Below are 12,930 nucleotides of genomic sequence, written 5' to 3' on the forward strand. Positions count from 1 at the left end.
AATAGGACTGGAGTCGATCCATGGGAAGTGAGCTGTGGGCATTCTCCAGGCTGTCAGAAGGGCATAGGTCACACTCCCTGACGTTTGTCACTATCCCCTGTGAGCTGGCTGGTTCCAGGACAAGGCTTTTGTACTTACAGGCCTGGCTGGGCAACCCTGACAGTCCTTGTCTGCATCTAGGGGGCTTTGTGTTGGGAGGCCTCTGTTGTTAGCCACTCTCCTTTCATTCACTCCTTCATCTCTCCATCTCTCTGCTTCTTCTCATTCTGAAATTGCTTAAGCTCTGGGCTAGTGGAGCTTCACTGTAAGAATGTTTCCCTGGCTCTAGGTTCCAACTGACATATGTGTGTGTGTGTGTGTGTATCTTATGCAATAAATCACGTAAAAAATAGTAGTTGATATTTATATGGCACTTCCTGGTTTGCAAAGGACTTTGATATACATATATATGTGTGTGTGTGTGTGTATATATATATATATATATGTTTATATATAATGTGTATATGTGTGCATATCTATCTCCCTGTCTATCTGTCCATCTATCTAAAATAGCTTTTGATACAGTATATATACTGTATGATCCCAGGTGGAAAGAGAAGCTTATCAGCCCCTTGTGGTTGGGCATCCGACATGTAGCCCAGCAGAATATTCCCCACTGGCACTGGTCCTTGGACCGTTTGGGCCACCTATTTCTTCTGTGCCCCACACAGGCTTCCTCAGTGCAGAGACTGAGGAGCCAGGACAGGCACTCCTTTCTCCCGGTGGCAGTCTTCAGGAGGTGTCATTTCCCTCCTCCTCCACCAAGAGCCTTGCACTGATGGGTCTCTGCAGGGGTTCAGCCCACAAGCCACTTTAAAATAGGAAAAGTCTGCCCAAGTTACCTCCATCAGTCACTATATTTACTGGTTTGGCTCCCAAGGATGGCAGTTTAATTTGCAGTGAGGCTTATAAGATAGCAAGTTCTAACTTGTGGTTAGGGTTTGTCTCAGTCTAGAACTGGGAAGACAGGAACTTCTGGGAATCTGCTCCCCTCAGCTGTCCTCTCCTTGCCTCTTCTAGGCTCTCTACCTGCCCCGTGGCACTTAAACCCCCCCTTAGGCACTGAGCCTAAGCTCAGTGTCTCCAGAATCTGTGAAGTCAGTCTGTTTGCTAGAGAGAATAGAGAGGAGGCAAAAAAAAGCAGGTAGCATCCTCCTGTAGGGAGGGAGGAACCTCCCTTTGCCTCCCCAGCCTCCGTGGCATCGCCTGTAGACACCATGGCCCAGAGTCTGAGTCAGGGAGAGGCTCCAAAGCACCTTCCAAAAGGAAAATGAATGATACTGGCAAGTCACTTCTCCTCAAACCTCTGTGTCCTCGTGTATAAAAAGAGATAATAACATTTGCCCTCACTTGTAGGGGTCAAATGAGATAATAGGTGTCAGTTTGATTACTACAAACCACTCTAAAAACATATGGGATTATTTTTAGGTAATGGGGATCCATGTAAGGTTTCTGACCAGTGGAGTGAGATGATAATGATGATAAGTGACATTTAGATAGCATTTTAAAGTTTGCAAAATAATACATTATTATACTTGAGTCTCATAATGACCCTGTGAGGTACAGGCATTATCATCACTTCATTTTATAGATGGAGAAATTGAGGTTCAATAAGATAGGGCCTTGCCCATGGTGACACCACTAATAAGTGTCTGAGAAGGGACTTGGAGCCAAGCCCTGCTCTGGAGCCTCTATCATGAGATAAGTCTAACAGCGTTCTGTATACAGGGAGAATTGAAGATGTGGAAGGGGAGAGAGTAGGATTCATAAAACCAGGCCTCAGGGAATGAGAATTTTAAATAGGTGGTGAACCGTGTTCAAGAGGCATGAAAAGGAGAGGTTAGGAGGACAAAACCTTGTTGATTCAGACCTATGGTTGAAGTTAATATTTATAATATAGAAAAGTTTATATTTGTAATATAGGATAGAAAAAAAAGTTTGCTCTGCAAATTAATAATGTAAAAACAATGACAGGGAGAAAATGTTGACAAGGGCCCTTCGGCTAGTTCTGCCACAGGTACACCATGATGGTGGGGGGCCTGGTAGCAGCCCATAGTCAAGGATGCAGCACTCAGAGCCTGGGCACCAGATCAGAGTCCAACTTCCCAGGTGCCTTCTCTGGGCTGGGACTTAGAGCAGCTTGGTGACAGACACACAAGATAGGCCCCAAGAACACAGAGGACTCATCCCACTGGTTTCCCTTCATCATCAAGAGGACTTCAGGGAGAGCACAAAGGTACCTAGAAGGGAAGATACTAGTGAACCCAGGCAACCGGCAACTGTGCTTTCCTGCTGAACCAGCCATCATCTCCTGCCCCTTTCATCTTCTCCCCTGCACACATGCCCTTATTCTCCAGCAGCATTAGGGGCCACTCCTGCAGTGAAATTCTTACTTTTCCATATTAACTACAAGCAGCCCCAGCATGGGAGAAAATGCCATGGAAACTTCTTGAGGAAAGTTCCTCTTTTTCTTTTTTGCCTCTGTGTCTCCAGTGCATTGAATATAGTATTTAATAAATGTTTGTTGAGTTGAAATGAGGCTGGTTCAAGCCTCAAGGCTGTTTGAGCATGTCTGCTGTCTTCCTACCCCTTGGAGCTCAGCTGAATTAACTTCTCTGCTTTGCTAACCACTGTTTTTAAATCTTTAAATCATTTTAGCAGCACCCCATGTGCAAGCAAAAAGAGCTATTAAAGCAGACAGCTGTTGCTTTTTATTTTGCATTACTGGCTTTGCTTGGAAACACTAAAATGATTTCTTCACAAATATTCTGTGATAGTTTGAACTTTTCACTATCTCAGACTGGCCTCTACTGTCAGACTTACTGAGATTTAAATATGCTACATGCCCACCCAAGTCCTCCCTGCCCTACCCAAGTCTGCCCTAGGCCCAAGCTGAAAACTGCTGAAAGATCTCAGCCTGCCCCCTTTCTTCTCCTCTCCCCAGTCAGGGTGTTGCACAATCCTGCTCCTTTGTCCTCCTTGTCTTATCTGGAGTATCTGTGACAGATAGCAGCTACCTTCCCTGCCTCCCTGTAGCCGGGACAATTTCTCAGCCTTGTAACTTTCCTTATCATCAGATCTCAAACCAAGAACATGTTTCCCAGAGACCTTTGAGCCCCAAGAACGTTCCTCAGGTGTGTTTTCCAACCTTTGCAGTCTTTTATAGTCCAGGTTCTGCTACTCTGGGATCACCCAAGTAGGTCAAGTCCCTGCCAGGCACATGTGGGCACAGCAGAATCCAGGGACAAGTATGGAGATGGATTCCCCATTCCCTGGGTTGTCCCACTGCCCAGGTACGCAGGGTGTTAGCTACATGCTTCAGGAGTGATAAGGCAGCCTAGGAAAGCCTGAGGATCCCACTTTCCTGTCAACTATAGGGTAGAGTATGCCTACACAGGGCATGAGAACCATAAGGATGATAGTATGCCAACTTCCCATGAGGAAAGGGTACTTCCCTGTCCCAGTCAGCAGGAAATGGGCACTAAGCTATGACTTTAGCCATGGTAAGAAGCTCCATGGAGCCTTCTACAAAATACCATGAATACTGGGGGATACTGAGTGCTAAATTTGGAGTCACGATGTTTGGGTTCCATTCCTAGATCCCTATCATACAACCTGTATGACCTTTGGCAAATCTCCCTCTCAGGGCCTTAGTTTCATTATCTGTAAAGTGAACTAGATGTCTTCTGAAGTTCCTTCCAACACTAACCCTGTGTTCATTGCTATGAACCCTCTTCCTCTAGCTCCACATTTTTCAGAGTATGGTGGGATTAGAGTGACTGGGTCTATGATTGTTTCTGGCTGATAGCCCAGGATAAGGAAGGCTCAGTCTGTGGCTATGACTAGTGTCGGGATTTAGAGGCCGCTCAGGGGGCTCAGTAACTAGAGCACTGGCCCCAAAGTCTCAACATCATTTTCCTTGTTTGTGGAATGGGGATAATAATAGAATCTGCTTCGTAGGATTGTTGTGAGGGTCAACCAAGAAAAATATTTAAAACACTCTGACAGACCTGGAGACACTAGATAAATGTTAGCCATCATCATCATCATTATTGTGGTTCTTCTTTCCACTCCATCACACCACCTCCTCAGAGTGGAGACAGTCTGAGGGCCTGGATAGGGATCGGTCTTGAAGCATCATGTTCTAACCAATTCAGCCAGCTCAAAGCTAATATTCAATTCGATTCAACATTTATTAGTGTGTGGAAAACACTGTGCTTGGCAGTCCAGATACAGTCACGGAACACTCAGAGGATCTGTCCTGTACTGCTGGGCTACAACTCATACACAATGATGATACTACAGGGTGGTTGTTGCTTGTCCTTAGTTCTCCAAGAGGACCATGACATCAGGAAGGTGATGCCATGACTTGCAAGTGACTTGGATTTAAGTGAGGGAGGGCTGTGCAAGGTCAGCAGCCTCACTTTCTCCTCCGGAGCCATCTGGCTCCAGTGGCAAGATACAGATCAGGATGACTGGAGATGGCCCCATATTACAGGGAAAGTTGAGGCAGAAGAGGGCGCTCACACCTGGGGAGGAAGATGACTCCAGAGCTGACCTTTGCCAGTGGAGGAGGTCCTGAGAGGCTGATTCTGGTGGACTCCCTTCCCCACTCCCCCAGGGCACAGTGGAAAATGCACCTCTTTATAACCAACCTTTTAATGCAGGCAGTTCTACCTGGGACCTTTTGAAGTCCATTTATATTGAATGCTACACTTGGGCCCTGAGGCCTAGGTATCAGGAAGGTACAATTTTATAAATTAACGAAATTATAATAAAGGCAGCAAAGAAACTGGAGCCAAGTAGCAGGAGCAGCAGCTTAAAGCTTTCCCTGGTCAGAGGTGAATCTGATGCGGATCTCCTGACTTCTGGTGCCAGGTCTTTCCACCACACGATGCACATAAAACAGCACAGGACTGTGTTTGATCCGGGGCTGAAATGTGTATTTCAGACAGAGCTGTAAGAGGAAGAGATTGATGTGTCCTGGGTCAGGCTGCAAAGGATTCCTCGAGAAAATGGGCCTTGGGTTAGGCCTAGAAGGCTGGGTCAGGCTCTGGCAAGCTGAAGAGGAGAGGACGGTTGCGACAGTGATGAGATAACTAACTTTCACATGGCGTGTTCAGGGTTGCAGAGTGCTTCACTATTTCTGGGTCCCTCTGGTCTGCAGGCAGTCATTGTCTCACTTCTTGGCTTCACCGTCACCCTGGAGTCTCAGAGGCTGCCTCCACTAGCAGTAAAGGTCCATGTGGGGAGCTCCAGGTGGATGGGAGGATAAGGACCTCACAGACCTTGCTTCCCCGCTCTCATACTTCCCTGCCTCAGTTTCAGGTGTCCCTGGGCTCACAATCGTGAAGCCTGTCTCTCCCCCTGGCCTCATCAGCCCTGGTCAGGTGTGGGAGCAGGAGAGCAGACAGATGTGACCCAAAGAAGCTTCTCCTCAGAACACCCTGTGTCTGAGGAATCAGATGCTCTCCGGAGTTGGGACAGGGTATTTTATAAGGTTGGAAAGGTTTTTTTTTCTTTAAACCAGCCTCTTCCAATTAATTCGGGAATTAAATGTGGGTTTTTTCATTTCAGTGGAGTGACAATGCTTGCTCTAGTTATGACTAGGCCCCCTCGAATGCTTCTCAAGGAGTCCTGCAGTCATCAGAGCTCCACTTCCAGGGATACCTTCCCCACCCCCACTCCCTATCTGTCAGGGAGGTTACTCCATTATCTGCCCACAGCCTCTTCCCTTTTCCTTCTTGGTTCCACTGTCCCATGACTCTGGCACCACAAGTACGTGCATTTTTAGCTGTGTGTCTAAGTGTGAGAAAGGAGAGGAGCCAGAGACTGAGGGTGTGTGAGAGGATGGAGTGTGTGAGTGCGGCTGAGGGAGTGTGGGAGGGAGGTGAAGGGAGGGGAGGCCGAGGAGAGGGCTGCAAAGCCAGTGTAAGTGCCAGTTTGCCCTCTGGGCTGGGTGGGTGCCCCTTCCTGTGCCCACATTCCAGGCACCCCAGCTCACCTTGCCTTGACTCCCCACAAGGCCCCACTATGCTGTGTGCTCTTCCCCTCTCTCACATAGATAAGGCAGCTTCCTCTCCTCCCACCCCCACCCCCCACTTAAAAAGCTCTCTGGGGCTGGGCCCTGAGGAACTGATGACCTTTTCACAGCAACTTTTGTGTTCGATGTAAGCTTGTTTGTCTAGTTGGCACCCTGCTCTTCGGCTCCTTGTGGCCTTTTCAAACCGCTGGGACCAGGGGGCGGGTGTCTTCAAAAGCCTTTCAAAAGGATCCCGTCCTAGGAGGGAAAAAGTTTTACAAGCTCCCATTGAAAAATGGTTACTTTGAAGTGATGTTGCATTTTCTACCCTTTGAAGCATACAATTAAAGGGGGCCGGGAGTGAAAGGCAAAGAGCTGGACTTAGCTTCAGGCTGTGAGGGCTGGCTGGAATGGCAGTGAGAAAGGGGCCGAGGCAGGTCCTAACGGGGAGCTCAGCCTGAGCCCTGAGCGAGGACAGCCTTTGAGTGGAGAGGATGGGAGGCCAGAAAAGCTGAGGAGAGGAAAGGAGGAGAGGAGAGGGGAGGGGAAGGAGAGGAGAGGGGAGGGGAAGGAGAGGAGAAGAGAGGGGAGGAGTGGGGAGAAGAGGAGAGGGGAGGAGTGGGGAGAAGAAGAGAGGGGAGGAGTGGGGAGAAGAAGAGAGGGGAGGAGTGGGGAGAAGTGGAGAGGAGGCGAGGGGAGAAGTGGAGAGGAGGAGAGGGGAGGAGAAGAGGAGAGGAGAGGGGAAGAGTAGAGAGAGGAGAGGGGAGGAAAGGGATGGGGTAGAGAGCTGGAAGGAAAGAGAAGAGCCAGAAAAAGAGGACAGAAGAGAGAACTGGAGAGGGGAAGGGAAGCCCAGAATACGGGAGTGGGTGGCGAGAGGCAGAGAGGCTGAAACAGAGCTGGGAACAGACGGGGACACACAGACAGCCCTCTGCCTGGCCAGCCCTTTCCGACAGTGTTTGGAAAGGATTGGAACCTCCCACGTTGTGGGCTTTTCTGGGGGGAGGAGGTTGAGGGGGGGGGGACGGTGAGGAATCCCAGATGGAGATGCAGGGGAAGTGCTGTGAAGTAGCTTTCCTCCTTTCAGATTAGGAATCATCAGGACAGACCGAAGAGAATGGGGAGCCCCAGTGTAAAGAGAGGAGCATACCAAGCATTCCTGGAAGCTCTGAGGCACAGGACGCAGGCACTCAGTGCAGGGGGTGAAAACCATCACTTCCAGAAAGAGCCCTGGCCCCAAAAGCATCCTAGTAAAGTTAACTCTTCAGGTCCTGGCTCTGCTAACTGTCATTGCTCTAAAACAAGGGAGCCTGCTGGAGGCTCAGACTGGAGGGTTGGGCCCGGCATCTGATTCCCAGGGGATCCTTCTGGCCTGGGAGCCTGGTGCTTCAGGACTTGAATCTTGAGACTGTGCTGGTCTCCTCCACTGGGTTTACCTAGATCCCACCCTGGCATCTGCCACCCTCACCCAGCCCAGCAACACCCCACTTATGTTCACAATTTAAGATAAGGCCACTGGGGGAAGGACAAGGAAGATTTTGTGAGCTGCTTGGAATCAGTGTTGAATCTGTCCTTGTTGGAAGATACTTCCCAAGACTCAGCAGTCCCAGTTTAGGGGTCTTTGTCTTTTTGCCTACCTGGAACCAATGGCTAAGTCCAAAAAAGTTCTTAACCTTTTTTTATGTCATGGACCCCTGTGGCAGTCTGGTAATGCCTTCTCAGAATAATGCTTTTAAATGTGTAAAGTAAAATGCATAGGATTACAAAGGAAACCAATTCTATTGAAATAGTTATCAAAAATTTTTTTTTCATAGCCTGAGCTGGTCTGTCTCAGGTTAATTAGCAAGAGTTTCTAAATTTAGCTCACCCTTGCTGCTGTTGTCTGTCCTTCATTCTGGAAGAGGACGGTGACTTCAAGAGGGTAAAGTCATGACTTGCAAGTGAATTGGCTTTAAGTGAGGCAGGGCTGTGCAAAGTCACCAGCCTCACTCTCTCCTCCTAAATTCCCAAGGGCTACAAACATTCCTGAAAGAAATTATAAATTTTGTATTACAGTAATGGCCTTTATCAGCTTTCTTTTAACTTTCACTCATAGAGCTCTTATAAGTGGCTTGCTGCCTTGAGATGGAGTATCTAAGGTGAAAACACTTGCCACCTTCATTCGGCGCTTTCCATGACTACCTTTACCTTTTCCATTCTCTAAAATGACTCACCATGAAGCACTTTGCTGTTGTTCAGTCCTGTTGGGCTCTTTTCGATCCCATTTGGAGTTTTCTTGGCAAAGATACTAGAGTGATTTGCCATTTCCTTCTCCAGCTCATTTTACAAATGAGAAAACTGAGGCAAAAAGGTTAAGTGACTTGCCCAAGGCATATAGCTCTGGGCTGTCCAAAATGCGGCTGCCTACAAGCATAGAAATTTACATAAATGCTTTAGTAAAGGGAGCTGAGCTACCCCAGAGCTCTCACTAAAATGGCAAATCAAAATATATTGTCTGTTGTTTCAATAAAAACCCAAGGTTGGACAACCCTGACATAGCTAATAAGAATTTGAGGCCTGATTGGAACTCATGAACATGATTTTTCCTGATTCCAAGCCTAGTGCTCCATCCACTGCATCACCTAGGTGCCCAGTACTTATATGAGAATAAAATTGTGCAGGCACAAGTATTTATGACTAAGTCAAATAATATTAGCACAAGTCCAGTAGGGGGATGTGTGAATAGAAATTGAACCAATAAAAATGCTAAGTAAATAAATGCATATGGGCCTAGAAGTACTAACATTATAAAAACAGGCAGGTTAAGTGCACATCTGGAGTGAAGATGAATAGGAGGGGCAGCTATGTGACTACTGCTGCCCAAAAAGGATGGGAGGGCCCATCCGAGAATTACTGCTCTACAACCGGAGGGAGCCTCTGATACCATCTAGTCCACCACTCTGATTTTACAGAGGGATAAACTGAGGCCTGGGGAGGTAAAGTCACTTAGCCAATGTCATACTAGTAATAAGCATCAAAGATCGGATTTGAGCCCAAGTCCTTGGAATCCACAGCCAGTGTGTACTTTCCATCGTCCCAGCATCCACTTATCAAAGATGCTCTCCCCCGTGAGGGCCCTCTCGCCTTCCGATTCAATTCAATTCTACAAATATTTGTTAAATCACTGTTTTGTGCCAGGCCCTGAAAACTGACACAGCCCTAGCCCTTAGGGAGGTTACAATATTCCAAAACAGAATTCATCCTCTTTTCTCCCCAGCCCACTCCCACCCACACCCCCAATCTGAAATCCTTATTACTGTCATTGACACCACCTTCGTCCTGGTCAGCCAGGTGCGCAACCTTGGCATCATCCTTGACTACTCACACTCATTCACTCCATATCCAGTCAGTTATTAGATCTCGTCATGTCTACATCTCCGAGTAGGTCCCCTTCTCTCCATTCACAGAGATACCTCCCTAGTTTGGGTCCTCAGCACCTCTCACCTGGAGTACTGAAACATCCTTCTAATGGGACCCTTTGCTTCAAGTCACTGCCACTCCAGTTCATCCTCCTCATAGCCCTCAAAGTGATTTTCCTGAAGTATAGGCCTGACCCTACTCAATAAACTCCTGTGGCTCCCTGTTACCTCTAGGAGTAAATATAAAAGGTTCTGTTGTTGTTTAAAGTTCTACCTTTCCCATTTTTTCCCATTTTAATCCCCTCCACATAATCTGTAGTCAAGCCATGTTAACTTACTTGCTGTTTCTTCAATAATCACAGTTTCCATCTCCTGTCTTTGATGTGACTGTCCCCATCCCTCCTCATCACTGCCTCATGATGGAAGGCTTCCTTCGGAACTCAGCTCAAATACCACCTTCACAAGAGGTGTTTTGGATACAAAGACAGCAATGAAATAGAACCTACCCTCAGGGAACTTAGACATCCACAAATATATATGTGTGTGTGTGTGTACATGTACATATACATACACACATATATATGTGTGTATTACAGACATATACATGTTTGTGTATTACAGACACACACGTGTGTATGTATGTGTGTGTGTATTACAGACAAAATTAATGAGGCCTTTCCCAGTCTCCCAGCTGCTAGCGTCTTTCCCCCTAAGTTCACCTTCCATCTGTGTGTCTGGAGCTCATAGATTTGGACCACAATAGGTCCCTGCCCAAGCTCCACTCAATGGCTATGTTTTGGGCCCTCCTGGCTCAGTGTGAATGTCAATAGTAACTGTTTCTCTTTAGACCAGCAACCCTGAGGGTCTTCCCCTCCCGGTTTGATTTTTTTTTTTAAATCAAGGGGGCCATCCCTTGACTCAATTCTTAGAGACCTATTCACTGACTGGGCATTACCTCACTCAAAGTGAAAATCTGTAAAGGCCTTAGCCTAAAAGGGCATCCTAGGCCACTTCCAGTCATCCTGATGAAAATCTGGTCACTGGACCCAGATGGCTCTGGAGGAAAAAGTGAGACTGGTGACCTTGCACAGCCCTCCCTCGCTCAAATCAAAGTCAAGTGCATGTCATGTCATCATTTCCCTGATGCCATGGTCCTCTTCGAAAATGAAGGACAAACACAGCAACCCTGTCTGCATCTGTTGTGTACACATGTAAATTCACTGAGGACAGGCACTATTTTCTTCATATCTCTGAAACCTAACTCTGGTTGATTAATCTACAGGAGATAAAATAAATACACAAATGAAAATAATACCAGTTAGAGAGGGACGGGGAAAAGAGAGATTTAGACAAAATGCTCTGGGAAGGTTTGAGAAGGAAGAGGAATCTGCAGGGAGGAGGGTTTCCCAGACGAGCTGGTAGCTGAGCAGAGCCTTGAAGAAAAGGCTTTCAGTAGGCAGAGCAGAGGAAGAAGTACATGCCAGCCAAATAGGACAGACAGCCTATAGCAATGCACAGAGACAGAACCTAGGAACAGTGTAATAAATGAGCTTAGCTGCAGCATAGAGTATGTCAGGGGCATATATCAAGGGAAAATTAGAGCCAGATTGGGGGCAAAGAGGAGCCTTAAATGCCAGGGTAAGGAGTCCATATTTTATCCTATAGGTAATGGAGGAAAACAGTGTTTTAACAAGAGAATCACCTAATCCGCCCTACTGGCATTAGGAAGATTGTTTTGGTGGCCTATGACAGCGAGATCAGAAAAGGAGGGGAGCAGCAAGAGGCAGGAGTAAGTATAGGCATAGAAAGCCATAGTTCAGGAGCAGAGGCTGATGAAGGCTTGAGTTTAAAGAGTCTTCTTGGAGAAAATGGGGTTTAAATGGAGTCTTTTGGATATGAGTAGTTTCCTAGGTTTATTTTTTTTTTTATGTTTTTACAGGCTGCCCAAAGAGCCCTGAAGAGGATTGGGAGCTGTGCCCCAAGGCAGAGACTCCAGCTTTATCAGAAACCGTCACCATCACAGAGCAACTCCCCAGTTGTGCCTATAACCCAGACTGCCGCTGGCTGGTAGACTCAGACCTGAATGCAGGGTCCCTCACCTTGAAAAATGGGACCACCCTGCAGATCAGAACCATCCCCCTTGGGGTGCTAGAGAAAACAGACCTGGCCCATTTCTACTGCTGCACCCAGTGTGGCAAAGTGTTCTGGGAAGGCTCCCACTTTGGGCGGGTGGTCTCTCAGTTCCAGGAGATCTTAGGCAGCTCAGAGCCACAGACACAGAGTTTCTATGAACTGAGCTGAGCTAGGCTGGGCTGGAAGGCCCCACTGTGGCTTCCTTCCCTGGTGGGAGCCAGCCACCAACCACAAATGCAACCCTCCCTATGAAGGAGACAGATGAGCCCAGGCAGAGGAAACTGCCTCCTGTCCTGTCCTACCCTGTCCTGTCCTAGCCTGTCCTGTTCATACTCTGCTCCTGGGTACAAGGTGGAAAGTTTGGTTTGCTATTCACTTTGAGATGTTTGGTGTAAGAATATTGCCTTGGGGGGGTGGGGGGCACATATTTGGGTAAAAGCCACTCCTTGGAGAGGGGGCTATTTCTATGAAACACTTATTCTATTAAAAAAAAAAGAATGCTAACAAGGACCCTTGTAATATTTTCCCCAGAGGGATTTTTAATCAGAGTCGATGTTGTTTTGGGTCATGTCTCCAGAAGAGTCTTCTCTGAGTGGAGAGGGACATGTGAATGGTGTGGTCTAAGGTTAAAACTCCACCATTCCTTTTCCCCAGCACAGAATCCTATACTCTGCCTGCCTCTTTCTTAGTCTCTAGTCTTCACTTTGGGTTTACTCATCTGGGGACAGATTTCTGATTCTAGGAAAGCTTTAAGAGTCTTGCTTTAAGCATGGTCAAGGTATGTTCAAAGGGAGCAGAGGAAGGGAAAAGGCTGGTTTGGAAGCAGTAAAAAGTACAGGAGGAAACAGATGAGAGCAGGAAAAGAGAAAGATGAGGAAACAGTTGGAAAAGGACAGGTTAAGAAGGGATCTGTGATCCCTTAGAAATCCCTTCCATTGTACAATGGGGCTAGCTGACACCAGTGTAGTGGATAGCACTGGAGTTCATATCTTCCCTCAGATACAAGTCACTTCACCATGCTATTATTTCAGTTTCCTCATCTATAAAATAAAAGATGGCCTCAATGGCCTCTAAAATCCTGTCCAGCTCTTAAATCTATGATACTATGAGTTTGGCTATAATAATCACATTTATATAGTATTTTGTTTTCATTACAACATACTGTTGATAGGTTGAGCAGATATTTGTTATCGTCATACCACAAACGAAACCAAGGCTAAGGAGAATGTCTTGCCCAAGGTCACACAGCTAGTAAGTTGCCAAAGCCTCAGTTCAAACCCAGATCTTCTTCCACTGACTACTTCCAAGATCAATTGTGGTCTGAATGATTGAAATGAA

At 47.0% G+C, this 12,930-nt stretch overlaps 1 protein-coding gene across 3 annotated transcripts in view; it reads left to right on the plus strand.

Annotated features, from left to right (window-relative positions):
- EXD3 (exonuclease 3'-5' domain containing 3) overlaps nucleotides 1-12,076 on the plus strand; it is a 482,404-nt gene extending 470,328 nt beyond the window's left edge. For 2 of the 3 annotated variants that reach the window (XM_036749598.1, XM_036749599.1), the window contains one exon: nucleotides 11,399-12,076. In XM_036749598.1, coding sequence (XP_036605493.1) covers nucleotides 11,399-11,760 — 362 coding nt within the window. In that variant the 3' untranslated portion in view covers nucleotides 11,761-12,076. The remainder of the gene's footprint in view (nucleotides 1-11,398) is intronic. The other variant, XM_036749601.1, reaches the window with a different exon arrangement.
- Nucleotides 12,077-12,930: the final 854 nt, after the last annotated feature.

The sequence above is a fragment of the Trichosurus vulpecula genome, chromosome 3 (genome assembly GCF_011100635.1).
Source record: "Trichosurus vulpecula isolate mTriVul1 chromosome 3, mTriVul1.pri, whole genome shotgun sequence".
Classification (NCBI taxonomy): Eukaryota; Metazoa; Chordata; class Mammalia; order Diprotodontia; family Phalangeridae; genus Trichosurus; species Trichosurus vulpecula.